The 25,984-nt window shown below is 37.3% G+C and overlaps 7 protein-coding genes across 11 annotated transcripts; 5 read left to right on the forward strand and 2 right to left on the reverse strand.

The window, feature by feature from the left end:
• The first annotated feature begins 1,063 nt into the window (after nt 1-1,063).
• Nucleotides 1,064-1,815, forward strand: LOC109186522 (oleosin 1-like). The gene has a single exon (XM_019336534.1). It carries the CDS (start codon nt 1,133-1,135, stop codon nt 1,583-1,585), a length of 453 nt encoding a protein of 150 aa, XP_019192079.1. The 5' UTR covers nt 1,064-1,132; the 3' UTR covers nt 1,586-1,815.
• Nucleotides 1,816-3,123: 1,308 nt separating this feature from the next.
• On the reverse strand, nt 3,124-6,745 carry LOC109186515 (8-amino-7-oxononanoate synthase). Its single transcript, XM_019336522.1, has 11 exons — nt 6,360-6,745; nt 6,004-6,146; nt 5,799-5,906; nt 5,403-5,641; nt 5,275-5,316; nt 5,058-5,145; nt 4,798-4,931; nt 4,321-4,409; nt 3,987-4,137; nt 3,829-3,897; nt 3,124-3,388 (listed from the first exon to the last, which is right to left on the reverse strand). Exons 1-11 carry the CDS (start codon nt 6,613-6,615, stop codon nt 3,256-3,258), a joined length of 1,452 nt encoding a protein of 483 aa, XP_019192067.1. The 5' UTR covers nt 6,616-6,745; the 3' UTR covers nt 3,124-3,255.
• LOC109186520 (60S ribosomal protein L15-like) lies at nt 6,328-25,391 on the forward strand. Its single transcript, XM_019336532.1, has 5 exons — nt 6,328-6,336; nt 23,077-23,109; nt 23,219-23,385; nt 24,653-24,850; nt 24,929-25,391. Exons 2-5 carry the CDS (start codon nt 23,106-23,108, stop codon nt 25,172-25,174), a joined length of 615 nt encoding a protein of 204 aa, XP_019192077.1. The 5' UTR covers nt 6,328-6,336; nt 23,077-23,105; the 3' UTR covers nt 25,175-25,391.
• Nucleotides 7,698-11,229, forward strand: LOC109186518 (autophagy-related protein 3). 3 transcript variants are annotated; one of them, XM_019336530.1, is made up of 10 exons: nt 7,698-8,027; nt 8,981-9,051; nt 9,161-9,277; nt 9,367-9,533; nt 9,708-9,793; nt 9,874-9,925; nt 10,144-10,209; nt 10,523-10,650; nt 10,812-10,922; nt 10,999-11,229. In XM_019336530.1, exons 1-9 carry the CDS (start codon nt 7,867-7,869, stop codon nt 10,906-10,908), a joined length of 945 nt encoding a protein of 314 aa, XP_019192075.1. In that variant the 5' UTR covers nt 7,698-7,866; the 3' UTR covers nt 10,909-10,922; nt 10,999-11,229. The 3 variants fall into 3 exon arrangements, with proteins under 3 accessions (XP_019192075.1, XP_019192074.1, XP_019192073.1); XM_019336529.1 differs by having other exon boundaries at nt 7,699-8,027; nt 10,812-10,915; nt 11,003-11,229; XM_019336528.1 differs by having other exon boundaries at nt 7,699-8,027; nt 10,812-10,915; nt 11,033-11,229.
• Nucleotides 11,791-12,791, forward strand: LOC109186521 (PLAT domain-containing protein 3-like). Its single transcript, XM_019336533.1, has 2 exons — nt 11,791-12,079; nt 12,201-12,791. Exons 1-2 carry the CDS (start codon nt 12,008-12,010, stop codon nt 12,642-12,644), a joined length of 516 nt encoding a protein of 171 aa, XP_019192078.1. The 5' UTR covers nt 11,791-12,007; the 3' UTR covers nt 12,645-12,791.
• Nucleotides 13,779-17,343, forward strand: LOC109186516. 2 transcript variants are annotated; one of them, XM_019336523.1, is made up of 10 exons: nt 13,779-13,902; nt 13,977-14,050; nt 14,156-14,214; nt 14,333-14,399; nt 15,522-15,561; nt 15,813-16,039; nt 16,129-16,192; nt 16,461-16,552; nt 16,645-16,950; nt 17,026-17,343. In XM_019336523.1, the coding sequence occupies exons 2-10, from the start codon at nt 14,009-14,011 to the stop codon at nt 17,170-17,172; spliced, it is 1,044 nt and encodes a 347-aa protein (XP_019192068.1). In that variant the 5' UTR covers nt 13,779-13,902; nt 13,977-14,008; the 3' UTR covers nt 17,173-17,343. The 2 variants fall into 2 exon arrangements, with proteins under 2 accessions (XP_019192068.1, XP_019192069.1); XM_019336524.1 differs by having other exon boundaries at nt 13,779-14,050.
• Nucleotides 17,439-19,303, reverse strand: LOC109186517. 2 transcript variants are annotated; one of them, XM_019336527.1, is made up of 4 exons: nt 18,766-19,303; nt 18,128-18,359; nt 17,945-18,038; nt 17,439-17,819 (listed from the first exon to the last, which is right to left on the reverse strand). In XM_019336527.1, exons 1-4 carry the CDS (start codon nt 19,173-19,175, stop codon nt 17,554-17,556), a joined length of 1,002 nt encoding a protein of 333 aa, XP_019192072.1. In that variant the 5' UTR covers nt 19,176-19,303; the 3' UTR covers nt 17,439-17,553. The 2 variants fall into 2 exon arrangements, with proteins under 2 accessions (XP_019192072.1, XP_019192071.1); XM_019336526.1 differs by having other exon boundaries at nt 17,439-17,846.
• Nucleotides 25,392-25,984: the final 593 nt, after the last annotated feature.

A 25,984-nucleotide genomic window follows, 5' to 3' on the forward strand; every position in this document is an offset into this window, starting at 1 on the left:
TTGTGATCTTAATTAATTTGAAAAGGACTCAAATACCCTTAATAATTTCATATATCAGCATGTCTTAAACGAAAGGGTGACTGGCGTGATGAACTTTGGCACTAAAACAATAGTTGTGGACGAAAATCGGTACTAAAACACTAGTCGTGGATGAAAATTGGTAGGAATTAAACATGTGGACCAAGACTGTCATTTTGTTAATACTCGTGGGACCAAAATTAGTATTTGCTCTGACTTATAATATTAGGTAGACTAAGGGTGTGTTTGGTTGACATGTTTAGCTCTAAGGAATGGGTATCAAAATGATTGGTATTGTTTGGTTGATAGATCTTTAGAACACTACTATGGGTTTCAAATACCCCCTTAATTGAAAAACTCATACCTAAATAAAATAAGGGTATCATCCCCTTTCATTCCATTATTCCTTCTTATCTACTTTGATTAGTGCTTTTAGATTTTTTTTTTTATTTTTTTTTGTTCATATTGATGTTTTGGATGTCTTTATATTAGAATCAATTGTCTTGATTTTGTGTTCTTGTATTTTTAAAATATTTATTCCTATTATAGGATCATACATAACCAAACAGTATTATTGATAATCATTCTCATTCCACCCTATTACCAAGCATGCAAAATACTTTCACCAAAACCTATTATCATTACTAAGTATTTGATACTCATTTCAATTTTCATGTGCGAACCAAAAACACCCTAAATTTGTTTCTAGCTAGGTTGCATGAAAATGGGAAACTCAAGAAACAAAACGCCTAACTGTATTTGTAAACATTTTTTGTTTAAACTCAAGTTTGATTATGAGTGTACGGCCCATGTTTGTTTCTAACATGGCCCATGAAGGAAGAATGGGCCGAATTGAATAGGCCCAAAATGAGGTTGAGCTGGCGTGACGAGATAAAAGTGCAACGTGTCCTCACAGAAAGCTTTGCCCTTTTCATGCACCCGCTGCATGCTAAGCTCTTCAACACGTTACACTTTCACCGTCACCACGTGCCACCGCGGCGCGTCACTCCTCCGCCTATATAACCCCCACCAACCCCGCCTCCAAGGAATACATACACACAACTAACTGCGGAGCTGAGCTATAATCTCGCGAGCTGAGCTTTAATTTGCATCAATGGCGGCCGAGCGTTACGGGCAGAACAGAGACGACGCCCTGCAGCTGCAACAGCAGCAGCATCCGAAATCGTACGGCGCCGTGAAGACGGCGACGGCGGTGACGGTTGGGGGCTCGCTGTTGGTGCTCTCCGGGCTGACGTTGGCCGGGACGGTGATTGCGCTCACGGTGGCGACTCCGCTGTTCGTGATCTTCAGTCCCGTTCTCCTGCCGGCGGCGATCACGGCGTTCCTGTTGGTCACCGGGTTCCTGTCCTCCGGCGGGTTCGGGCTGGCGGCGGTAAGCGTGCTGTCGTGGATGTACCAGTACATGACCGGAAAGCGGCCGCCGGGGGCGGAGCAGCTGGAGTATGCAAAAGGGAGACTCGGGATGAGAGCGAGGGAGATGATGAGAGACAAGGGAGACAACTATAATGCTCAGCCGCAGCAGGCGGTGGTGCCACCGCCTAGCTAAGTTCTCCGTCGCTGCCGGCGGCCGGCCAGATCTATCTGCAGTTCGTTTATTACAGCCATGATTGGTTTATCATGCATTCAAAGTTAATGTTGTATCTGTTTCTTTTTCTTTCTTTCTCTTTTATGGTAAAACCTTAATTTAATGTAATAATGCATGTTTTTCATCTTTGTTTAAGTTTGTCGTTATCATTTGTGTTGTTGGTCAGATCTGTAATATAATCTTTTCCTTAATGCATGCTTTGAAAATAAAGTTCAGAACCCTCCCTGCACTCACATTTCATATTACACTCCCTCCCGACAAAGACCATTTGGAGGAGGTAAATTAAGGTGACCCCCGACGGCGGGCATTTGGAGGATTTAAATTAAAGTAAATTAAAGTGACTCAAAGAGTCAAGGGCTCTTAGTCAAATAGTACCCTTAGTCAAATAATACATTTAAGGGGATTTAAAACATGATTAAGAGATGTAAATTATGATGACTCAATAAGTCAAGAGTTTTTACACCTTAGCTCGATAATGTAAGACGATATAAGCACATTTTAGTCGAATAATATATTTAAGAGGATATAAATCACGATGACTTATGACTAAAAGGTTCTTGATCACATCTTAAGGTTCTTGATCATATCTTAGTTCAAAAAATGTAAATTACAATGAGTTAATGACTCAAGAATCTTTACATTCAGTCTAACATTGTATTTGAGAGGATGTTCAAGAGTCTTTATATTAAGCACATTTTAGTCTAATAGTATATTACTATTTGAGAGGATACAAATCACGATGATTTATAACTAAAAGGTTCTTGATCACATCTTAAGGTTCTTGATCATCTAAAATGTAAATTACAATGATTTAATGACTCAAGAATCTTCACATTCAGTCCAACAATGTATTTGAGAGGATGTTCAAGAGTTTTTATATTTAGCTCGACAGAACATTTAGAAAGGTGACTGTATATTTGAGAAGATGTAAATTACGATAACTCAATGATTCAAGAGTCTAGTCTTCGCATTCAGAGGATGCTTAAGAGTCTTTATATTTAGCTACACAGAACATTTGGAAATATGTCAGTATATTTGATAAGATATAAATTACGATGACTCAATGACTCAAGAGTCTTCACATTCAAACCAATAGTGTACTTGAGAGGATGCTCAAGAGTCTTTAATTTATATTTAGCTCTCGACAGAATATTTAGAAAGATAACAGTATAATTGAGAGGATGCTCAAGAGTCATTATATTTTGCCTGACTTAACCCGACAGAACATTTGGAAAGATTAAATCGAAGTGATTTAATAATATAATAAAGAAACAAGGCCAAATGTCAATTTTGATTTCTGTAATTGCGCAAAGATGTTGGCATGGGGAAATGGAGAAGAAGTATATTTAATGAACATAATTAAAAGATAATGGAGTTTGGTGGTAGGAGGAGCAGTGAAGTGAATGTAAATATGTAGGGAGTAATAACTAACAACGCTACACCGACAGACAACGTAAGACCAAACAAGCTTTCATTAAACTCTATTATCAAGATCCACATCACAAATTAAACATCTCTTCTAAATACATTATCAATAATATTTTTATATTATAATTAATACCAATCTGATCTATCTTCAGGTTTTAGAACAAATTAAACATATATGTGCTAAGAAATAACATAAGATAGAGTTATAGTTTAGCACTGCAACTGCTGCTGCTGCTATAGAACCCAATCTCCCTGAAACTGATGCACTGGGATAGTGCTTCTGTAAGCTTTCTTATATCTTCCAATGTGTGAGCTGCACTTAGTGTTATCCTTAACCTACAAGTACAAAAACCAAACCTCAGACAACACAACAATCTCAAGGTTTTGTTTAGGAATAAGGGTCAAATAGGCCATTGAACTGCACACGATAATGCGATTAGGACACTGAACCTAAAAAACTTACAATTGAGTTCCTCAACTAACCAATTCCTTCAATGCAGGTTTCCAACAGGTCATTCCAAATTAAATTATTTTAAAAAAATAAAATTTTAAAAATAATTATTAAAAAAAAATAAAAAGAACTTCCGGCCTTCGTCTTCGGCCAGAAGTTCTGTTTTTTTTTTTATTGGTTAGTTTAGGGACTCAATTGTAGATTTTTTAGGTTCAGTGGCTTAATTACATTATTGTGTGCAGTTCGATAGTTTATTTGACCATTATTCCTTTTGTTTATATTTAAACTAACCGGAGAAACTCTTGAAACTCCAGAGTTTACACACCTGCAGGAGTTGTGGGGCACTGTTGGGGGTCTAATGGCACTAATGTGGAAGCCCAAATCCAGAAGATGCCTGCAGTTTACAACTGAGACATTGATGAGCACTGAGAGAGAGAGAGATAACAGAGAAAGATAGATGATGACAAAACGAGAAAAACAAACCGGCTAGCTTGCAATGCCATGGCTTCACTCCCAACTATTAAGGAGATGATGTTACTTGTGATTGGAATCCCAGTCAGATCGCGGAAGTCTTGCACCCTGTTCCAGATAGCTCTTCTACGCCATGTCTCCTTTTTAGCCACAACAGTAGCAGCTGCATAAGTTACACTACAATTATACTTACAGCAATGTAAAAATCTCCACATTTTCTTCGTGTTACCTTGATAATGGCATCTTTATATACATACACATGCATATGGAACGTCGGTTTTTACACACAAGCTTTTTAGTTTGAGACAAACGAGAAAAGAATGTGATTGATCGATCAGTAATGTACCATGTGCAGCAGCAGCGACGGGCACTGGTGTAGATGTAGAAAATATGAAGGAGCGCCCCCTTGATTGTATAAGCTGCTTCCATTTCTTGCTGATAATTTAGCATTTAAATGAAAATTCTTGTATGTATAATGAATTCGTGATACAATGCAACAACAAATGTGATATGATCACGAGTTATACTCCTCGTTATGGGCCTATGAGAGACAGAGTTTGAACGATCGGTTCTGTTCTTCCCAATTGTGAATAAGGGGAAACAGAACATGAGAAAAGAGAGTTGGAGGAAGAAACTTCCCTTTTGATTTTATTCAGATTCCAACTTACCTCTCTCTCATTGCAGAGCATGCTGCTACTTAAGGTTTACAAAAGAGCTAAAATAGGAAATAACGATATTATGCAAGGAATAGAATGGATAAATAGGGCATAAATGGCAACGATAAGAGTAATAATGCACGATAACAATGGGAAGAAAAGAAGACCTGCATGCTATGAACCCGCCATGGCAACCTGCAGCCTTACTTAGAGTGCCTACACATATGTCCACATCTTTTTCACAGTTGAACTTCTCAGCCACACCCCCTCCAGTTGCACCACATACGAAAGTTCCATGAGCCTATAAGAACAAGTGAAAAAGGTTAAAATAAAGTTTCTAGTAACAAACAATAGGAAATTCATGTTTAATAATGGTAGGTTTGTAGCCAAAATATGGAGTGAAAAGCCATTGCAATCTCGAACTTACATCATCAATTGCCAACAAAAATCCATGCTTCTTACGAAGCTTGACAAGCTCGACCATTGGTGCAAAGTCCCCATCCATACTAAATAAGCTGGTAAAGGGGAAAAAAATTAAACACCCTGTAAGATACAGAAAACTTTCTTGTTTCCTTCTTTATTTCGGGATAAGGGGTGCAAAATGTAGCTGATAATGACAGATAATACTCAATAACATGACTAACCTATCTGTAATGACAACCTTTTTCTTCATTCTGCAATTTGTTCTGTTAAAACACGAGTACAGAGGTAGTGAGATACGGAATTTGCTCAACACAATCAGAAAGAGAAAAAATCGAAAGCCATAACCTACAGTAGTTCGTTAAGGTGGAACATGTCACAGTGTCGGTAGACATAAACTGCTACACCTTTTTGTTTCTCAGCAAGGCGTATACCATCAATAATTGATGCATGGTTGAGAGCATCGGAAAATATGGCTATTCTGTCATCCAATGATGGTTTGCCACCTGCAGCTAAGAGAAGACTGATACTGCCTACAGCGGTGACAAATGCCATATTGGCTGCAAAGCCTGTGGGACAAAGAAGGCAATCCTAGTATGTAAACATTACAAGACAAACACATCAGTTTTAAAACATCGATTCCCTCATTGAAGTGTTACTTTTATATCTAATTATATATACTAGACTACTAGCAACACAAGAAATAAGTGAAAGTACATCCAGATACAGGTGTGTTAGAAATCCTTACCTCCTTCTTTTTTAGGGCTGCCAATGAGGTTTCCAGTAATCTATGATAATATGTATACCCACAAATTAAGGCAGATCCTCTTGGACCCATTCCATGCCTTTGCACTGCCTAATCATGCAAACCATAACAAGTTAGCCAAGTTTCTAGCCAATCACATGAAAAGTCCACAAAAAATTACTAGTTTATGGTATAGTAACCATCTTACCTCTGTTGCAGCCTTGATAATAGTTGGATGAGAACTCAAACCCAAGTAATCATTACTGGAGAATAAAATTAACTTTCTGAATTTTCCACCACAAGCCCCCACTTCATTATCAGTCCAAACTTTGTCACATTCATTGTCATCTCCTGTCAACAACATAAATACTCAACACATAATTCAATGTCCAAATCCACTCAAATGTGAATTATCCAGGAAAAGCTCATTACTACACCGTGCATTTTATTGCAAAACCAAGAGAACAAAAATGCAAACTTTAACAATGCATGAAGAGCAAATCCCAGAAAGATGCAACATTTAGTGACGAGAAGGCAAAGGGTGGAAAAGAAAAAAGCAATTACCGGAACTGGGGACGTCTTTTAGCCATTTCTGATACGTGGTTTCAGAAATCATGACTTCCACGGAGGCTCTGTCCCACTGGCGCAAACCGTCGAAAACTTGGAGGTCATCGCCAGAAAAGGAGGCGTTTGAAGGGCAAGTTTCTTGCGAACCGGGCTGGTTAGCTTTGGAAGGAAGAATGGGCCTGAGAGATCGGAGGAGTTTCAGAGAATCCAGTCTAGATAGCGCTTGCTCCACCCATAAATCCCAAGAGTTCATCTTCCTGGTTTGGAGCCCAGAATGGTGGGCGAGAAGAGATAGCGATTGGAGAGTTGAGCGTCCTGTGTTGTTCAACTGTAATAGACTGAAGAGCAATTATCAGCCCTGCGTGCTGCACATTGTAGCGCCGTCGTCATACATACTTATATAGAGTTATAGTTGGACATTGTATTTATAGTAAATTGAATTAGAGAAAAAATGGCTAGTTTGGTCCTTGACATTAGTCTATTGATTTCCTTTTCAACCTAAGGAGAAGATAGATCAGTTGGCCGCCTTCTCTAAATGATTGAAAAATTTTACTCGAATTTTAAGTAATTTGTAATTACAGATTACTAATGAATTTCTTGGACTTCATACTTTTCAACAATTGTTTTTAGGTTTAATTATAACGGTTGAAAGTTTAGAACTTAATTGTCTTTTTGAGAATGATAGAGGTTATTCCCAGTTAATCGTGCTATACAGTGGTCAGTATCGGACACTTTACGCGAGCACAATCCGATCCGATCCGCGTCAAACTTGTATTTACACGTTCCCGACCATCTAGCTTGTCGAGCTCCGTTAAAGGCGTGCACACAGACGCCCTTATGATATTTGCACTGCGACCTATTAGTGCACATGGTCGGCCCTCCTTGAGCCTCGGTCTGAGCCTGTGCATAGATTCCACGTCTCGCACATGCTATTAGACCGGAACTTATCTCATCATCTTTCTTATAAGTACCGCATTTTATGACTGAAGAAGGAATTTTTAGCTATTTCTATATACTATCTATTTTATTCGGAAATCTCTAACGTACTGTCACGTTTTTCGAGTTCTAGAACTTAAATCAACAAACGGAAGCGGAGAGTCTAGAAGTGTATCTCATAGTGATATCTCTCGTATATACCACATCAAGTAAAATTCAATGACCTATTTAAATTTTTTCCCCTAACTTTTATTTTCTCAAAACTATAATGTTGATATTTTCCTTAAAATTTACATTTACATAATAAAAATAACTTGTCATTAAAGTAAAACACTTTTTCCCCAAGGATTCTCAGCATATTTGTCGGTGTTTTAGTAATCGGTGGACTCTTAACATTAGATTCTTATTAGTTCTCTTTATTTATATGATATATCCTGATTTTAGGTTTTTGTTAGTTTGGTTACGTAATCGGGGGTTAATACACAATTGGAGTTGGAGCAAGGAAAGGAACCAAAATCCGATCGTAATCGCCTAACTATATTCCTTCTTGGCATTTGGATTGCGAAGAATGGTACTCTCTCAGAAGCTTCACGAAGCATTCAAGGGCACGGTGGAGAGAATCACCAATCCTCGCACCGTCTCTGCGTTCAAAGAGAAAGGCGTCCTCAGCGTCAGCGAGTTCATCATCGCCGGCGATAACCTCGTTTCTAAATGCGCCACCTGGTCTTGGTAATTCTTTTTTTGTCCTCAATTGATCAAATATCATTAGCTGTTAGTTTTTTCAATAAAGCTATAATTTTTATGTATAAATACTACTTCTTGATGAAATTTGGTGTTAGAGATTTATAATTGTGGTTATGAAGCTAACATAAGCTCGAGGAGTGGAAATTTTAAGGTGCCCTTTATTGGGGTAGATAGTATAGTTTCAAGCTGTAATTTTTTGCATAAATGTCACATCTTGATCAAATTTAATGTTAGAAAATTGGAATTTTGATTATGGAGCCAGGAGAAGCTTGTGGAGTGGAACTTTGATACTTGATAGTATTTGGGGTTTTAGAATTCGTAGGACTTTATTGGTAGGTTTTGGTTTGTTTTTAGGAGCAAGGTTGTGGATTTTTGTTGAAAATTAAATTGTGTGTAGCCAGTTGTAGCTGTAAATTTTGTCATGAATTGTAGGCGTGTTCAACAGAAATTTGAATTATACATTATAACAGAATAGGAATTAAGAATTTCAAATTTTGTGTGTTTCTTGAAATTAGTCATTTAGGATCTATGGACTCAAAAATCAGTTGCAAGTTCTGAACTTTTGCTTACCTGTAGAATCTGATATCTAGGAATTCTCTTTAGATTAATCTACATCATCTTCTTCTTCATATGGATGCATGCTGATAAGATGTAGTTGAAGTCTGCACATTAGTTTACCTACTTTGACTGAATGTAAAATATGCTCTTTAACTAATTTAGTTTCTATAATTTTATCTTTCAAAAAAAAAGAAAAAGTGGGTGGGTTGGGTTTTAGAGTTCTCTATCTCTGCTGGAATTGTTTTCTATTTTTTCCATTAAAAAAAATTGTTTAGCCAATACTATTACATGCCACCACTGCTGTGATCAATGATCATTGCTGACTTGCTGTTAATACTTAATACTACTCTTTCTCAGTTTAGGGTTCATTTCACTTGCAGGGAATCAGGTGAGCCTAGCAAGAGAAAGTCATATTTACCTGCCGACAAGCAATACTTGATCACTCGAAATGGTAATTAGTCTTGGTGGTCTATAACACTGAACGATTTCTTGTCTGTATATGCTGGTCAACTAATGATGTATACTACAATAACTTATATTAATAATAATACTCTATGCAGTTCCTTGTCTGAGGAGAGCAGCATCAGTAGAGGAAGAATACGAAGCTGCTGGAGGAGAAGTTCTTCTTGATAATGAGGATAATGACGGTTGGCTGGCAACACACGGGAAACCGAGAGGTATATCATATTATCATTCACTGCTTCTGCTTAGGAGCAGCTTCATCTTTTATCCAGTCTGACATTTTCCTTTCCTTGTTTATATCAAGAAAACAAAAAGGAGGAGGATGACGACTTACCCTCAATAGAGACATTAGAAATAAGTAAGAAGAATGCCATCCAATCAATTCCTTCATACTTTGGGGGTGATGAGGAGGAAGACATACCGGACATGGGAGACTTTGAGGATGCTGACAATCTTATTGAATCAGATCCCGTAAGAATCTGTCTTATATCCTTACAATAAGTTTTTGAACTTGCTATGTTCTTGGTTTGCAGCTACCCATATCTTGAACTCTCACATTCTGTAGGGAAAGGATTAATTTGCTTTATTTGTAAACAATTATCTCAACCCATATCATGTTGATTGTCATTTCATATGGTCTCACAGGGTACACTTCAAAATACATATCTTGTGGCTAATGAACCTGAGGACGATAATATTTTAAGAACTCGGACATATGATGTCAGCATCACGTAAGTCAAATTCAGTTGAAGGTTCTGCATACTCTTGCTATGTATATATATATGTGGTCATAAGTTTTCCTTAATTTCAGGTATGACAAGTACTATCAGACTCCTCGTGTTTGGCTTACTGGATATGATGAGGTGAGTTTGTCGTATGTTCTGTTGCTTGTGGAACTTGATTTGTATGTGATATATATAGAATAATACACTCATGACAGGGACACTAGCCTATTGTTCATATGGATAAATTCTACATATTCTCTTTTTATTTGAGCTAATCGATGCATATGAAGTTGGTGGCATTACTTCTTTTATTATCTTGATCCACATAAGGATATGCATTTTGTTTTATATGACAGTCAAGGATGCTACTACAGCCGGAGCTTGTACTTGAAGATGTCAGCCAAGACCATGCTCGCAAGACGGTGAGACATGATTGCTAGTTATTTTGATTTAGTGGCACACATAGAAAATCTAGTCACACACTATTTTTTTTTTTTTTTTTGAATGCTACTGACTCTATTACATTGTAGTATCTGTTCAAACATACTTTCTCAACATAATGAAGCACACAGAGTCAATAACGGCTCCACTGAGGCTCAATCTCATGACCTCTCACATGGGAGAGGTCATTACATGCCATTTGAGCACAAGGTGCTTGGCAGTCACACACTACTTAATGTTACCATTTCGCTTAATGGTGTTGTACATCTTTTTGCTCGACATTGCTAAACTCAGGTGACCATTGAAGATCATCCCCATTTACCTGGGAAACATGCTTCCATACATCCATGTCGACATGGAGCTGTTATGAAGAAAATTATCGATGTTCTGATGTCAAGAGGAGTTGAACCTGAAGTTGACAAGTAATTTTATTTTTTTTATTTACTATCCATCTAAATTGGTCATGAAGGGTGAGCATGCCTTGTATATATGTGTGTGGAAATTGGAATCGATGCCTCACTATATCACTCGATCATTTCTCTCCAATTGGCTAATAAAATTGTCACTATTGATAATTTTTCAGGTACCTCTTCTTATTCTTGAAATTTATGGCCTCCGTGATTCCAACAATCGAGTATGATTACACCATGGACTTTGATCTTGGCAGCTCTAGCTCCTAATTCAGAAGTAATTCTCTCGACCTATATTCTCGCCAAATCCTGAGTAAAGCACAAAGACGTGGTTTAATTTTTGTTTTTGTTTTCATTTTGATAGAAGCGGTGGCAGGGGAGTTTGCTATTTCAGATCAGGTCGATGTTGCATATAGCAAAGCTTGTGATTGTGTGGCATTCATCCGTTTATCTAATTGTTGTAAAAAGCATTCTTAAGTTTTTTATTAGATGGAACAAGGAAATGGTTTGAACAAAGAATTCTTAATTAATGTGACTTTTGGTGTGTAAATTGCAATGATCAGTTTGATGTTTACTAGCTCTGTCCGCTCCTGTTCATTATTTTCGTATTGCTTTGTGTGGGAAAACTCTATTTAACTAAACCAAGAGAATGAAGTTCAATTGCTCATGCAAGGCAAAAATTAATTAAGGTATATATGGCGGATATTTAGAAAATTGTTATTAAGTGACATAATATAATAAAATATATTAGACAGTGATTATTTAAAAAATTTTGTCTATTAGAAAATTGTTGTTATTAAGTGACATAATATAATAAAATATATTAGACAGTGATTATTTAAAAAACTTTGTCTATTAAGTGACGTATACCATTTATGTAGGGGACGAAAGTATTTATAAGTGCAAGCATGACCAACAAGCCAAAAAACTTTGGGATGAAAAGTGAGTATAATTAACACTGCTGAATTTTACTATTATTCTAAACTTAGAAATGAAAAGTGCAATTTTTCTTAATTTTTGAGAAAATATTTTCAAGAATATGTTTGAAGAGAATAATAGCTAATTAGTTATGGAAAAATGTTTACCAAACGCCTTCTTTTAAGTCTTAATATCTTATTATTTATATATATGCATCATATCAGTGAGAGAATTAGTCCAAAGGAGCAACAATCAAACCGACCAACAAGCCAAAAAATGAGGAACAAGGTAGACACGCGCGAACGAGAGCTAAGGTTGCATGCATTCGCCATTTTTCTGGAATCAAAAAACAGGACATTCATCTCTGATCTATATATAGTTTTGTAAAATCGTGTCTACGAATCGAACCCTTACCAAACTACTGCTGTCCCAAAATTAAAACTGGCCGGAAATGACAGCGACGAGTCGCCACTTCCTCCTAGTCATTGCTTTCAGTTTCATCTTCTCCGCGGCAGACTCCTCTGTAACTCATCATCTCTGATCTGATCTTCCACCTTTGTATATATATATATATATAAATTTCTTGCATTTGCTTATAATAAAATTATTTTCTTTTTTGAAACTTCGATCCATATTGGGTGCAGGATGAGTGTGTGTACAGCCTGTACATCCAGACGGGCGCGTTTGTGACCGCCGGAACGGACTCGAAAATCAGCGTGGAGATGGGGGACAAGCCCGGAAATAGAGTGTGGGTCCCGGAGCTCCGGGACTGGGGATTGATGAACCGAGATCACGATTACTTTGAAGGTGGGAAGCTGGACATTTTCTCGGTGAGTGGTGCGTGTCTCCAGCAGCCGCTTTGCAGGCTGAACGTCACCTCCGACGGCTCCGGCCACTACCCCGGCTGGTTCTGTGAGTTTATTGAGGTGACGTCGACGGGGCCGCATCAGGGGTGTAGCCAGTCCATCTTCCATGTCAACCGCTGGCTCAGCGGCGATGACTTGACGGTGGTTTTTGATGTGTGTGAGTGGGTGCTCAAGCCTGGCCGCCCTCTTGTTGTGCGGAAACCCACTGTGCCTTCTCAGTGAATTTGGTTGTTTTATTCATTAATTTGGATTCTGCATGTAAATCTTCCCCTGGCCTCTTATTGATGAAAAATAAGTTATTGCTTAACTACCATACAACCGACTTCTATTTATTTTACCAAGGAATCCATTTCATGTTGCGGTGCTCAACTTGTGGTTAAAATTATATGCACTTGAGAGTTGAAACCACTTCTTCCATCTTCATGCATACTTTGGCACCCTTATCCAAGCTATTTAGGAAATTGTTGCGCATGACTCATGTTCGATTGTGCGGACAACGTTGTGATATTTTTGTAATTTTTTTACATCAAGTTTATTTTTGTAGTGTACTAATTAAGTGTTGGTCTGTGGTGTACACGAAAATGTTTGACGGTGTATTAGACTTAAAGCACCATCAAATATGTTTAAATGCACCAACATATCATCACATTTTTCCTTTTTATTATTTTTCTGGTACTCCTCTAACGATTCTCTGGTTTATCCGCACATCCACATGATTCAGGTGTGGAAATAACTTCCTATGCGGAAGTGCGGTGATCAATGCTATGGACTAACATAAATATGACTTAATATTGTGTAGAGAAAATCTTATAAAGAATATTGGTTGTTGACGCACCTTAAGAAGGAAAACAAATCACCTTAATTAAAAAAGAAAAATTCACTTTAACTCTTTAAGAACGAAAACTACGCACATAAAGCTTTAAACCGACGCAACAACGCACCTAAAGTGGCAGACGCACCAACTTACGCACCTTAAGCACACAAATCGCGCACTTTAAGAATGAAAAAACCTTAGGAGTTGACACACCTTAAGCACACAAACTAATACCTAAGGAAAACCATGCACCTAAAGTTTTAAATCGACACACTTAAGTTTCAACAAATGACGTTAAACACAACACAAAAATCACGCACCTTAAGAAGGAAAACCACACACCTTAAATTTGACCTAGATGCAACAAGACCAAATTACCACAACATTTTTTTTTAAATTCATGTTAATCCTGACGTTAATCTTGTCAAGATTAACGGCTCTCATCTCACCCCACAATCGCACCTCACGTAGCCAATTGCACGGAAACCCGCATATATATATTTGGGTATATGTACAATTTATTCCAAGACCAAACAAAACTCTCGTGTTGTCGAGTTGGAATTCTGTCTTCTCTTCTAACTTGACGTCTGCAGGTCGAACCCGCCCCTAACTTCTCCTCCCTGCGTTTTTTGTGAGCTCTATCTCCATCTCCATCGTCTTCAACCTGTAAGTCTCTGTTTTGCTGAACTCTCCCACTCCTATGCAGATACTTTGTTGCTCATATCTCATTGACTTAACAGAATTTCGGATTTGAAAGCTTTTCTCAAACACCATGGATCCAAATTTACCTTCTTCTCCTACGTCGTCAAGAAAGGTCTTGAGCTCTGAAATTCCTCTGCTCCACTTCATTTCTCCGTTCAATTCCTGACTCAGTAATTACGAATTAATTTAATTCGATATAAATTTTCATGATTTATAGTTTAGGTTTGCTCCAAAGCCACCTCCTCGCAGAGCTAAGAAGAAAGTCGAACTCAAAACGTACTCGACCTTTTCATTTTTACTCGAATTATCAACTCCTTTTAGTGTTTTCCTTTTGATGTTACTGTTTTTCTGTGAATAATATGATTAATTATAGTTTTGGATGTATAAATTGCAGAGAATCAAACAGACACGATGCTTCTGATGATGAAGCTCCCGACACTCGTCTTCTCCGGCGAGCCAATGTAAGTTACCGGAACTGTGATTTGGCAGTGTATATCATACTCTAGAAGTTCCGAAGTTGCAACTGCGATATGTGTTAAGATAGAGCATCCCAATATGGATTATTTAATTATTTTTGCTGGGTTACTAAGAATATTTACCGTCTATTTATTTGAGAGAATTATCCTCCTGCACTTTTTTACTGTATTGTCTTTGTTTTTAGGAAAATGTTACATGTACTCCTATTTTGTACTTTCAACTTCTACTTCCAAATACAAAATTTTAATATAGACACTTGTATTGAGACTCACATAAAAAAAAATAACTTACCAGAATCTGTCGAGAGTAAAATTTAGGGAGTAAGATTAGGGAGTACATGTAGTAGAATTCTTATTTTTATAGAGTTAATTTAATATAAGGTCCTCCGCGTATAGTGATTATGTCATGTTTAGTTATAAACTTTTAAAGTGAACTCGTGGTCCTTTAATTTTAAAATTGTTATTATTTGTATCTAATAATCATTCATGGTCCTTTAATTTTCAAAATTTAACCAGCTATAGTCCTCCTGCAAGGACCATGGTTAAAATTTGATAGTTGAAGAACCATGGGTACTTAGACCATGAATAGTAATGATTTGAAAGTCGATGGATCACGGGTGATCAATTTGAAAATTTAGGATTAAATGTGACGAAATCACTGTAGTCGGAGGGCCCAGATGTTATTAACTGTTATATTTCTTTGAAGTTTGAATGCTGCATGAGCTGGACCGAAATATTTATAAGCTACTTCAATAAAAATAAAAGGACAAAAAGGGATGGGCAATTTTGATAGTTTTTTTTTCAACTTTTATTGCAAGAACAGCATGAGAAAACATAGTTATCATTTTCTTTTATCTAAATTGCATGAGATGAGACTAATCCAGTTGAGTCTTGATCGGTCCTTTCAAGATAGCTCTTCTTAAACATAAAATGCTTTAATTTGCTTTCCATGCTTTGCTAGCTTGTTATTGAAGTAAGAAACTTTGCACCCCAAAAAAAAAAAAGAAGTAAGAAACTAGGGCAGATCAAGAAACTGCAAGATTCATGCATAATCTTTAGTTTCCTTTCTCATCTTAAAACTTATATGCTTGGATTTGTTCCTTACAGGAGCATCTGACTAGAGGGAAAGCTAAAGCTGAGAAGAAGGGTAATTTCCATCTCTACTGCATTCCTTAATTCAAGAATTCAATGTTCTGTCATTACACTTGTTTCTTAGTGCCTATTATTGTATGATTATATACCACAGTAATTTCTATTTTCTACTATTACTACTAACCCCTGCTCTGAGTTCATGAATCTTTGGATCTAGTAACTGAAAGTAATGCCTAATTGACCATTGTCAACCATATATAAGTGGATCAACAATCTACTTATTCTTGAAATTCTCTAATAAATCAGCGGTTCAAGTTGTATTTTCTCATGGAGTGGCATCATCAGCTCCTATAAGGACATATGGAAATCCTAGGGAAGGGACGGCTGATAGTACAGGATTGAAAGGTTCTGGTTATGGTGACCCGCGAGACCTTGTGCCCTCACCTTCAAATACTAATGTTGATGTAGATGAAGATAGTTTGGCGAAAGCTGAAAGCATAAAGAAGAAAAAAAGAGAGTATCGAGAACCTTGGGTAATAATTTTTTTCTCGTCTTTCTAACATGTAAATGCCTAAGCCTTGGTTGTCGCAACTCGACTTTGATCTTCTTGATGCCTTGGCAGGATTACAAGAATAGCTACTATCCTATCACTCTTCCTCTAAGGAAGCCTAATTCTGGAGACCCAGGTATTCTCAAAGATGTGATTAAATAACATTTCTTTAAAGCTACTAGCTTATATTGAGAACATTACCAAACAGAACTTATAGCTTATTAGTAACTTAAAATAAGTTATAAGCTCCTAAATAAGCTCTGTCAAACAGAGCCGAACAGTTGCATTTAATTAGTGGTTTGCTGTATTTCTATATAATGCCATTGGTTTAAAGGATTATTTGGCAATGGAAATGGCATTCAAACCTTTGTAATTCCATCTATTCCTGCCTACCTGCCCTGCAGAAATCCTTGATGAAGCAGAATTCGGAGAGGCAGCAAGAAATGCCGAGTATGATGAGACCAAAATACATCCTTCTTCTGAGCTTGGTTTGCTGGTAACACAACTAGCAATTTTCTTGAACTTTTTGTTTCTTAAAATAAGAGTAAGCAGTTTAAATTTAATCCACTCGTTACCCTTGATGAACAGGATGAACAGGATGAAGATGAACGAAGAATGTTTTTTATTCAGATTCCTAATAATTTGCCTTCGTGCAAGAGTATCGGAGATCAGACAACATTGCCTGCTGCATCGACGAAGGGAAAAGAGGTAATTGAGGTTCCAACTAGTGCAAAAGGAAAAGAAAAAGTCGAGAACCCCCCGACAGTTTTGAGAAGGAGAAGCAGTCCAAAGAAGGGATGCAGTTTGGAAGAATTGCCCGGGGGTTACATGGGGAAGATGCTGGTTTACAAGAGTGGAGGAGTTAAATTGAAGCTAGGAAACATCTTGTACGATGTAAGTAAAACATCCTTACCTAGTCTTAGACTTCCACATAAGCTTCTTTTTGTAATAATGGCGAACAAATTGCAGGTCTCGCCTGGGGTAGGTTTCTCATCAGCTCAGGAAGTTGTTGCAATCAACACCGTCGATAAAAACTGCTGTAAGCTGGGAGGTATTTACAAACATGCTGTCGTCCTTCCTGACATCGATTCACTCCTGGATTCGGATTCTAACTAACCAAGGTAGAGACTAGTACGAGATCACCGCCATTATGCTATGGATATAACATGAAAACAATGGCCTATGGTCACTGGATATTGAAGCCTAATTGTACCTAGAATCATTTCATACATTTAACTTCTATGTAACAATGTCCCTCTATCTGCAGAATGAATGCTTTGGACACAATTGAAGCATGTGCTCCATCTCAACTAAAAGCCTAAGTTGATAGTAGTAGTAGTTGGATTGCACATTAATGGTTATATGCTCAACAGACACAAGTAGAAGGCGCAAATATGTTCTGTCATTACTTCTTTTATTCTGTGTACAAAAAAATAGAAGCATCCAATGTTGTTGAAAAGAATAGCCTTTTCATGTAGTTTCGACAGATTTTGATGATTATGATGCCTTGTGGGCTCGAGACACAACTACTATCAGTAAAACTAGGATCGAGAGGAAGAAAGAAGTCCTGAAGTGTTGATCTAAGGGAGCTGTGTTGCCTTCTGATGCTTTTTTCTCCCTCTCAGAAGGCTGAAACAAGTCGTTTATAAACGTCATCACCTTGTCAATCATCTCCATCATTTTTGCCTTGGCATTGCTGAAAATCCAGCTCCAAATGTCGAATGGTTCCCCATTCGACGCCACAGATTCCTCGTACGTGCTCCCTGGGAAAGCCCGGTCAGGTACAGTCACTGCCATAACACAACTAACGATAATAAATATGCAGTTTCGCTATCAGTTTAAACATGTATGCAAACATGTATGCCGCATTTCTGGAAACAATATAAACCTTGCTTGAGTGAATCTCGGAGCTCTTGCACTGCCTCGTTGTTCAAAACAGCATCCCAAACAGCTTTATCAGATGACAGTGAAACAACCATTCTCTATGGAGATAAAGGGAGATTAAAACATGAGCTTTACAACATTTCCTGGCTTAAATTGCAATTGAAATTTAGGCATTATTGAATGGTACCTTGATGGCAGGCTCAGTCTGCATCAGATGAAAAGCTTCATATACTCTGTTTGGGACATAAGGCCTCACCATTCTTGAATTACAGATATGTAAAGATGGTTCCATCCAATCCGACGACCCTGATGGCGTCGAGCTAGCCTGAATACCAACTTCCTCCGCCGTGTCTTTGGGTGCCCCGGTGGCGGCAGTATTACTGTTCCTGGAATGTGAGGAGGCTGCAGGCTCAAACACCCTAACAAAACCACAACCAACACAAAAACACTCTTCCTGTGAGAGTTTTCCTGTAACATAGATTGCATACATACAATATGGCTCTGTTTGGCAAAACTTATTTAGGAGCTTATAGCTTGTTTTAAGCTACTAATAAACTATAAGTTCTGTTTGGTAATGTTCCCAAAATATGGAGAAACAACAAATCTAACATACAATATGTAAGATTGAGAAACACCAAGATCAAGAGTATTTTACTGTTTTCTTATAGTGCATCCTAGCTTTAAGAGTTTATAATGATTGAAATTTTTGTGCATCATAGATTGCATAGACATAATATATGTAATTTGTTACATAGGATTTCATTATAGCTACAATTGTCTATATCTAAAGACATTATTATCATAAGATTTTTGGAAAGAACTCACTGTTGAAGAGAGGAGAATGCATGGTGAACCTCGTCCAACGAAGGAACAGCACCAAAAACATATTCATCGTAAAAGTAGTTCCCCATTTCTTCATCATCTTCACGTCCGTCCAAGCATTCCCACTCAGATTCCAATTCCTCACTGCACGCCGGCGACGAAGAGCGGGAAGGCCCGGCGGCGGACGGAGGAAAACGCGGCGATGAAGGAGCGGCGGTAGAGAGCGTTAAGATGTTTGAAGCATGGGGCTGCAGATTATTATTCAGAGTGTGTTTTCTCGGTGTTTTGAACGGAGAGACGGGTTGCTCTTGAGCAGCGCCGCCGCTCCCAACGCCAGCCCTGACGGCTCTGTGAACGTTCTTTAGCATGCTCCCGCCGGCTCCTCCGCTGCCACCGCTCAGAGACCTCCGCATCTTCTCCTTATCGCTTTTTTGTGCTTCTGTTATGTTATGTGTTTATTTATTTAGCAGATATTTTTTGATTCGTTGTTTTCCCGAGAGAATATGGACTTTAGAACTTCTTCGCAGATTGAAACGTCATATTTATATTCTTGACCGCAGCTCGGCCCAACAGGATTATAAATAAATAAATTAGAGTGATTCAGCAATGAAGCGTTAAGCAGATGTGCATCCATAATTTCTATACTATAAGTCCATAACTTATATACAATAAATTCATACTTTTTATACTATAAATTCATAATTTCTATATTGTAGATTCATAATTTTTAAACTATAGATTCATAATTTCTAAACTGTATAGTTATCAAATTATGAACATATAGTTCAGTGATTTGTTGATTTGTGAGTACAGAGTTCAACAATTGGGAATATGAACATTGACAATAATGATACGTCACACTAGGGGCTCCATCAATTTATGTATTGTGTGCTTGTTAATGTTCAACAATTTTATATGGATGTTTAAGTTGTAAAACCTTGCAAACAAAAATAATGACTCCATCAATTTATGTATTGTGTGCTTGTTAATGTTCAACAATTTTATATGGATGTTTAAGTTGTAAAACCTTGCAAACAAAAATAATGATACGTCACACTAGGGGCTGTTCTCCAAGCAACTTTTTGCTGCATTAACAAGCACACAATACAAAAATTGATGGAGTAATTAAATTTACATCAAGAGCAGCAATCAAGATAGAGCAATCATACGAGTACAAGGCAACATCTAAACCATTAATCCATTGGATATATTAATTTGGATGGTAAAAAGTAAAAACAAGAACTAAGATGATAAAAATCGAATAACACTTTTAAACCATGAATGAACTCGGTTCATTTTTCTAAAAAGTTTGTGATGGGAATATTGGATATGAGCTGAGGACTTATTGGGCTGACGTGGTTCGACCAGACGGATCTTGGGGGTATGGTCGAGGGTACGACGGTGAGGGACCGGAGGGATGGTCGGCGAAGGTGGTCGGAGGGGATCGCTGGTTGGGGCGCTGGGCGCGGACATAGTGCCCCCGTGCGAGGCCACGGGGTGGCGGCCGACCGAGGGAGGTCGCCGGTTGGGCCCAGCCGGCAATGGTGCGCCCGATGCACGGCTGGGCGTGGCGGCGTGCGGTCACCGACACTGGGGTGGCGGTCCGCCCGGGGTGCGTGAGGTTCCCGGGAGAGAATGCGGGGGTGTCGGAGGCGCGGTGAACGTGCGGACTGGCGTGCGATAAATCGGGGAGTGGCGTCTGAGTACGTGGGACACGTGGGTGTCAGGAGAGGGGAGGAGGCAGGCTATCAATTGGGGCCCTAGATTCTTAGCAGGGCAACTCAAACATGACAAGTATTATGGTTCGATGGTCTTGATCTCATACTTTTAACTCTTATACTTGGGTTCAATTCCTATTAGTGCTAAGTTAGCAATAGTCCACCCTCTAGGCCTTATTTTTTGTACTTGGACCGTCGTATTTCTATACTCGGTTTATGGTGGACCTGATCCCAATAAAACCATCAGTTTGGTATCATCATTTACCAAATCACCATGATAACCGTATAAAAAATTGTTGGGGCACAATGAAGGTATAACACTTGAATTTGGTTGCTTGACACATTCAATCACGATAGTAAATACGAGAAAAATATTTGTCAATATGTGTTTTACAAAGAAGTATTAAGACTTCGATTATAACAAGCTTGGCAAAAGTATGAAATAAGGGGTGTTTAGTTGGATGAAAAAAAAAAAAATTCTTTGAAAAAAATCTTCCTTACAATTGAAGAAAATTGAATTTTCCCCTGTTTGGTTCATGGAAAATATTTTCCATCAAAAAAAATTTTCTTCAAGAATGATGATAACTTTTTCCTTAGTTCACCCTTGATATTTTGTTTTCCATAGAAAATTAGTAGGACAATTTATCTTCACCAAACTTTATTAATTATCATTATTATTGTTGTTGTTGTGTACGGATATATTTATCTTATATTCATTTTTTCTTACAATTTTAAACTTAACAAAATAATAGAATAAATATTCTCATAATTTCATTCCTCAAATAGATATTTTCTGTGAACCAAACTGGCGGTAGAAGTTAAAAAATAGAAAATCATTTCCTCACTTCTGCCGTGTCCACCTTTGCATTAAACATGCCTATTTATAGCCAAATTAACATGGCAATTTGAAGAAGTTAAATTGCCAACTTCATTTGGATAAGAAATTTTAACCATTTGAAAAACAAATTCAAACTTTAATTCAAAGATTAAATCTCATCCTTTAAACAATTGCAGCAGGGAGTTTTTTGAATTGCAGCAAGGAGTTTATTATGTTTAAGAAAATAATTTTCTTTAATCATTTCCTTCCTTAAATAAGGAAAATATATCATTTAATCATTTCCTCACTTCTGTCGTGTCCACCTTTGCATGTAAGCATGCCTATTTATAGGCAAATTAACATAGTTTGAAGAAGTTAAATTGCCAGCTTCATTTAGATAAGAAATTTAATTTCAACCATTTGAATTTAAAAATAAAAAATAAAAATCAAACTTCAAACTTCAAAGCATAAATCTCATCCTTCAAACAAGTGCAGCATGGAGTTTATTGTGTTTAAGACATAATTTGTCCAATTTCGAATGTCCTAAATTTGGTTCAATTAGTAGGTCCAACTTGGACTAATTACTTGTACATGCATATACATATACACCAAATGCTATAAACTTCAACGTTTCATTATTCTAATATTCCGACACTAAATCATTTATCGATTTATTTGAAAAATCAATTTACTCATAATTTCACAAGCTTAATCGTAACAAAATAATTACCTAACAATTTACAATCTCATCCATCATCTAACTCAACAACTCCAAATAATTCCATAAACGTTAGATCACATGCACATAAATTATGAATATTAGTTTCTCTACAAAATTTTCAATGTTGTCGCAAGTTAGATTCTTTATGCACAAAAGTATATACTATATAGTAAAAGAGTCGAGATATCTGTTGTTGAGAGTTATTTTTTGTTACGTAAGGGCACCGATAAATAAATGATGCGACTATTTAGAAATAAAAATGAGAAAATTTTAATTTTAGTCATACGATTATAGGGGCTTTGTTAATTTCAGCACCTAACTTTCAAAAGTGTCAATTTAGTACCTTGATTATGTAATTTTTGTCAATTTTGGTCACTCCAGCCAAATTGCCGGCCAAATTTGGCCGGAAAAATTTAATCCAACATTTAGTCTAAAATCTTTGTGGTAGCTGGCAATTAGGAAAAATGATAGAAAAAACTATTTTGCCCCCAAAATTTTAGACTAAATGTTGGATTAAAATTTTTCGGTCAAATTTGGCCGGAGTGACCAAAATTGACAAAAATTACATACTCAAGGTACTAAATTGACACTTTTGAAAGTTAGGTGCTGAAATTAACAAAGCCCCTATAGTAATATTACCAAAATTGAAATTTTCTCAAATAAAAATTTATTGTCTGCACCGGTTTAGCTTATTGGTTCAATAGACAATATTTGGGGATTATGCCTAATTATGCAGATCCCTTGTACGCACCAGCATTTGGCTCTACCTGCTTAACAATTGAGTGACCGTGATTTAAATCATTTCAAATGTTCTATCGGGCCGGGATTGGGGATTTAACCTTTTGAGAGAATAAAAAATAAAAATTTATTTGTATAAATGGGCTAGCGAAGTGTAAATGGACTAAAGTACCCAGAAAATGAAAATGGGCCGTAAAGATGACGAGCCCAACATTTGGAGCCCATAATCTGATTGTTTGATCTAACCTAGCAGCGGCACCTTCTCAACTTATTTATGCGCTCACAGCTCTTTCCTTCAGCCGACTAGCCGAGGATACCAGCAGGGAGCAGATCGTCTCCGCAATTTGCGATGGGTAAGTGTTGCTTCTCTCTTGTTGAGCTCGTGAATCGATTGTTCTTTGAGTTTCGAGATGAGGTAGAGCTGCATTCTTAGTGTGTATTGTTCCGATTGAAATGTTTCAGGTGCGTACACATACGTATCGGAGCTATGGAGGAAGAAGCAATCGGATGTGATGAGGTTTTTGCTGAGGGTGAGGTGCTGGGAGTACCGCCAGCTTCCTTCCATAGTTCGCGTCACCAGGTCCACTCGTCCCGACAAGGCTCGTCGCCTTGGCTACAAGGCTAAGCAGGTATATCTAGACTGATTGAAGTTGATTTTGAGTGATGGCTTTTTGATGTAATTTGTGATGCACGGTTTTGTTGAGTTTCTATGTTTATGTATGTCGCGATCTAAAGTGGGTGAGGTTGAGTGCAATGTAATATTGTTGATTATATATCTGTTTTGATATTGTGTATCGTTTAATTTTTGCTTACTTCATTCTTAATCCTTATGTGTATGTCATTTTTGCTTGCTGTGTATAATTGGATGACCTCAACTTAAAGGTAGAGTGTAGTATAACTTTTGCTTACTTGCTTATGTATACATTTTGATATTGTGTGTTGTTTAATTCATGCTTACTGACTGCCTGCTTAATCTATGTGTATGTTATTTATTGCTTGCTGTGTATAATTGGGTGGCCTCAACTTAAAAGGTTGAGTGCAATATAATTGTTGTTTATGTATCAATTTTATTATTGTGTTTTGTGTGCTGTTTAATCCATATGTGTATGTCATTTCTTGCTTGTTGCGTATAATTGAATGGTTTCATCTGAAAGGTGGCAATGTAATTGTTGTTTATATATTTACCTTGTTATTGTGTGTTTAGTTTGTGTTTACTGCATGCTTAATCTGGATGAGTATGTCATTTTTTGCTTGCTGTGTATAATTGAATATTCTCAACTTAAATGAAATCCGCGACTGTTTACTAGACGTCTGCTTTGTAGTTCACACCACACTTTGACAGTCCCTTTCAATTTCGCATTCATTATCCAGTGGTGTTTAGGGAGTTTTAAGTATAACAAGAAGGAGACGAGTGGACTTAAGTTTCTGTGATTGACCACTTCCGAGTTTTCAAGTGTGTTTAACTTTCATTTTGTACTTCACTGACTATGACATGCTTTGTAGTTCATGTTGCACGTATTGTCATCTTGTTTGTGTCTGTTTTATGATTGTGATTGATTCCATAAAATGGATGTTGCTCTATCTATTTCCCATTTGTGGTGGTAAATATTATTTTAATGAATTGCATAATGTCGGTTAATCAGTACTCCTTTTTTCAAAATTGATTAGAGACATTTTATAAATAAAATTGCTACCTAGTTTCTGTTCCGGTAGTCTGATTACTGTAACAATAATGAATAGTAGCTTTGAATTAAATCATGCTGTGGAGATTTGTTTATATTGTGAAATGTTCTGGTGTTATTATTTGTAGGTCTTGATTTCCACCTTTCATATTTGCCTTCTGTCTTGGCAATTCTTTTGGCTCTCATTTGCTAAGAAATAATATTCTATTCACAGGGATATGTCATCTATAGAGTTCGTGTGAGACGTGGGGGTAGAAAGCGTCCCGTTCCCAAGGGTATTGTTTATGGCAAGCCCACAAACCAGGGTGTGACTCAGCTGAAATTTCAGCGGAGCAAACGCTCAGTTGCTGAGGAGCGTGCTGGCAGGAAACTCGGTGGCCTCAGGGTTTTGAACTCTTACTGGATTAACGAGGTTTGTTCGGAGTCTTTTCCATTCTATTTCTACGTGATCCCTGAACTGCCATACTAATTCAGACATTTTTGACTCCAGGATTCCACCTACAAGTACTTTGAGGTAATATTGGTTGATCCTGCCCACGCTGCAATCCGCAACGACCCTAGGATCAACTGGCTCTGCAACCCTGTACACAAGCACAGAGAGCTTCGTGGTCTGACCTCGGCTGGGAAGAAGTTCAGGGGTCTCCGAGGAAGGGGACACTTGCACCACAAAGCCCGACCTTCAAGAAGGGCAACCTGGAAGAGGAACCAGACACTCTCCCTCCGCCGCTACCGTTAATGTTAGATACTGTTTTGGAGTTTTTGTTTCTTTGCCTTGTTTTGCTATGATGGGAATTGTTCACTGTTTTGGAGAGCTCAAGACTATATTTTTGTCTGTTTTTCACCCAAGATATTAGATACCTAAGACATCACCGAAAATCAGTCCATTGTTGTTTAAAGTTAAAATATCACTTGTCTTTTGTTGTTGCGTTTTGAATTGAGTTGCGTTTTCATTAGATTTTGTGCTAGTTAAATTCGAATAGATTCGCTTACATACAAACCTTACATAACACCGATATAACGCTTGAATTTACATAGAATTCAAACCTAGTTTTCAAGTAAAACTTTTGATGTGTCCATACTAGGGCTATTGTGTTATATCTTGAACTATTTAAATTGGATGGCCCAAACAATATAACAACGGTGGGGGGTCCAAAACTATGCTATTCTGCAACTTTGGTATTGCATTGCCATAATTTGATAACTACATATTTATAAAATTAATTAATATCTTAATAATTCTTTAATAATCTAAAATTATACTAAAATGATCATGATTTCATGTCAAACAAACATTCAAAACTACATTTAAATGCAATTGAATACAACTATATAATTGTACTAATAAATAAAGAATAACACAACTAAGCCAATAGAATAAGTTTAGAAGTTGCATAAACACAATACAACTACAAGTTCATAACTCAATATAATAACTCAATATATTAACTTGCCAAGCACCTTGTGCTCAGATGATGTAGTGACCTCTTTCATGTGGGAGGTCATGAGATCAAACTTCAGTGGAGGCGCAATAGTTAATATATTATGT

The sequence above is a fragment of the Ipomoea nil genome, unplaced genomic scaffold (genome assembly GCF_001879475.1).
Source record: "Ipomoea nil cultivar Tokyo-kokei standard unplaced genomic scaffold, Asagao_1.1 scaffold1407, whole genome shotgun sequence".
Taxonomy (NCBI): Eukaryota; Viridiplantae; Streptophyta; class Magnoliopsida; order Solanales; family Convolvulaceae; genus Ipomoea; species Ipomoea nil.

Bases quoted from the DNA above. Each gene is read 5' to 3' on its own strand.
- LOC109186522 (XM_019336534.1), top strand. From the start codon at position 1,133: ATGGCGGCCGAGCGTTACGGGCAGAACAGAGACGACGCCCTGCAGCTG.
- LOC109186518 (XM_019336530.1), top strand. From the start codon at position 7,867: ATGGTACTCTCTCAGAAGCTTCACGAAGCATTCAAGGGCACGGTGGAG. The intron at 9,278-9,366 runs GTATATCATATT...GTTTATATCAAG, and splicing joins AACACACGGGAAACCGAGAG to AAAACAAAAAGGAGGAGGAT. The intron at 10,651-10,811 runs GTAATTTTATTT...ATAATTTTTCAG, and splicing joins GTTGAACCTGAAGTTGACAA to GTACCTCTTCTTATTCTTGA.
- LOC109186521 (XM_019336533.1), top strand. From the start codon at position 12,008: ATGACAGCGACGAGTCGCCACTTCCTCCTAGTCATTGCTTTCAGTTTC. The intron at 12,080-12,200 runs GTAACTCATCAT...TATTGGGTGCAG, and splicing joins TCTCCGCGGCAGACTCCTCT to GATGAGTGTGTGTACAGCCT.
- LOC109186517 (XM_019336526.1), bottom strand. From the start codon at position 19,175: ATGCGGAGGTCTCTGAGCGGTGGCAGCGGAGGAGCCGGCGGGAGCATG. The intron at 18,360-18,765 runs GTGAGTTCTTTC...TGGTTTTGTTAG, and splicing joins GCATTCTCCTCTCTTCAACA to GGTGTTTGAGCCTGCAGCCT. The intron at 17,847-17,944 runs GTTTATATTGTT...GTGTTATGGCAG, and splicing joins CCGAGATTCACTCAAGCAAG to TGACTGTACCTGACCGGGCT.
- LOC109186516 (XM_019336524.1), top strand. From the start codon at position 14,009: ATGGATCCAAATTTACCTTCTTCTCCTACGTCGTCAAGAAAG. The intron at 14,215-14,332 runs GTACTCGACCTT...TATAAATTGCAG, and splicing joins AAGAAAGTCGAACTCAAAAC to AGAATCAAACAGACACGATG. The intron at 16,040-16,128 runs GTAATAATTTTT...ATGCCTTGGCAG, and splicing joins GAGAGTATCGAGAACCTTGG to GATTACAAGAATAGCTACTA.
- LOC109186520 (XM_019336532.1), top strand. The intron at 23,386-24,652 runs GTATATCTAGAC...TTCTATTCACAG, and splicing joins TTGGCTACAAGGCTAAGCAG to GGATATGTCATCTATAGAGT. The intron at 24,851-24,928 runs GTTTGTTCGGAG...TTTTGACTCCAG, and splicing joins ACTCTTACTGGATTAACGAG to GATTCCACCTACAAGTACTT.
- LOC109186515 (XM_019336522.1), bottom strand. From the start codon at position 6,615: ATGAACTCTTGGGATTTATGGGTGGAGCAAGCGCTATCTAGACTGGAT. The intron at 5,642-5,798 runs GTAAGGATTTCT...TTTACATACTAG, and splicing joins CAGCCCTAAAAAAGAAGGAG to GATTGCCTTCTTTGTCCCAC. The intron at 5,317-5,402 runs GTAGGTTATGGC...GTGTTTTAACAG, and splicing joins TTCCACCTTAACGAACTACT to AACAAATTGCAGAATGAAGA.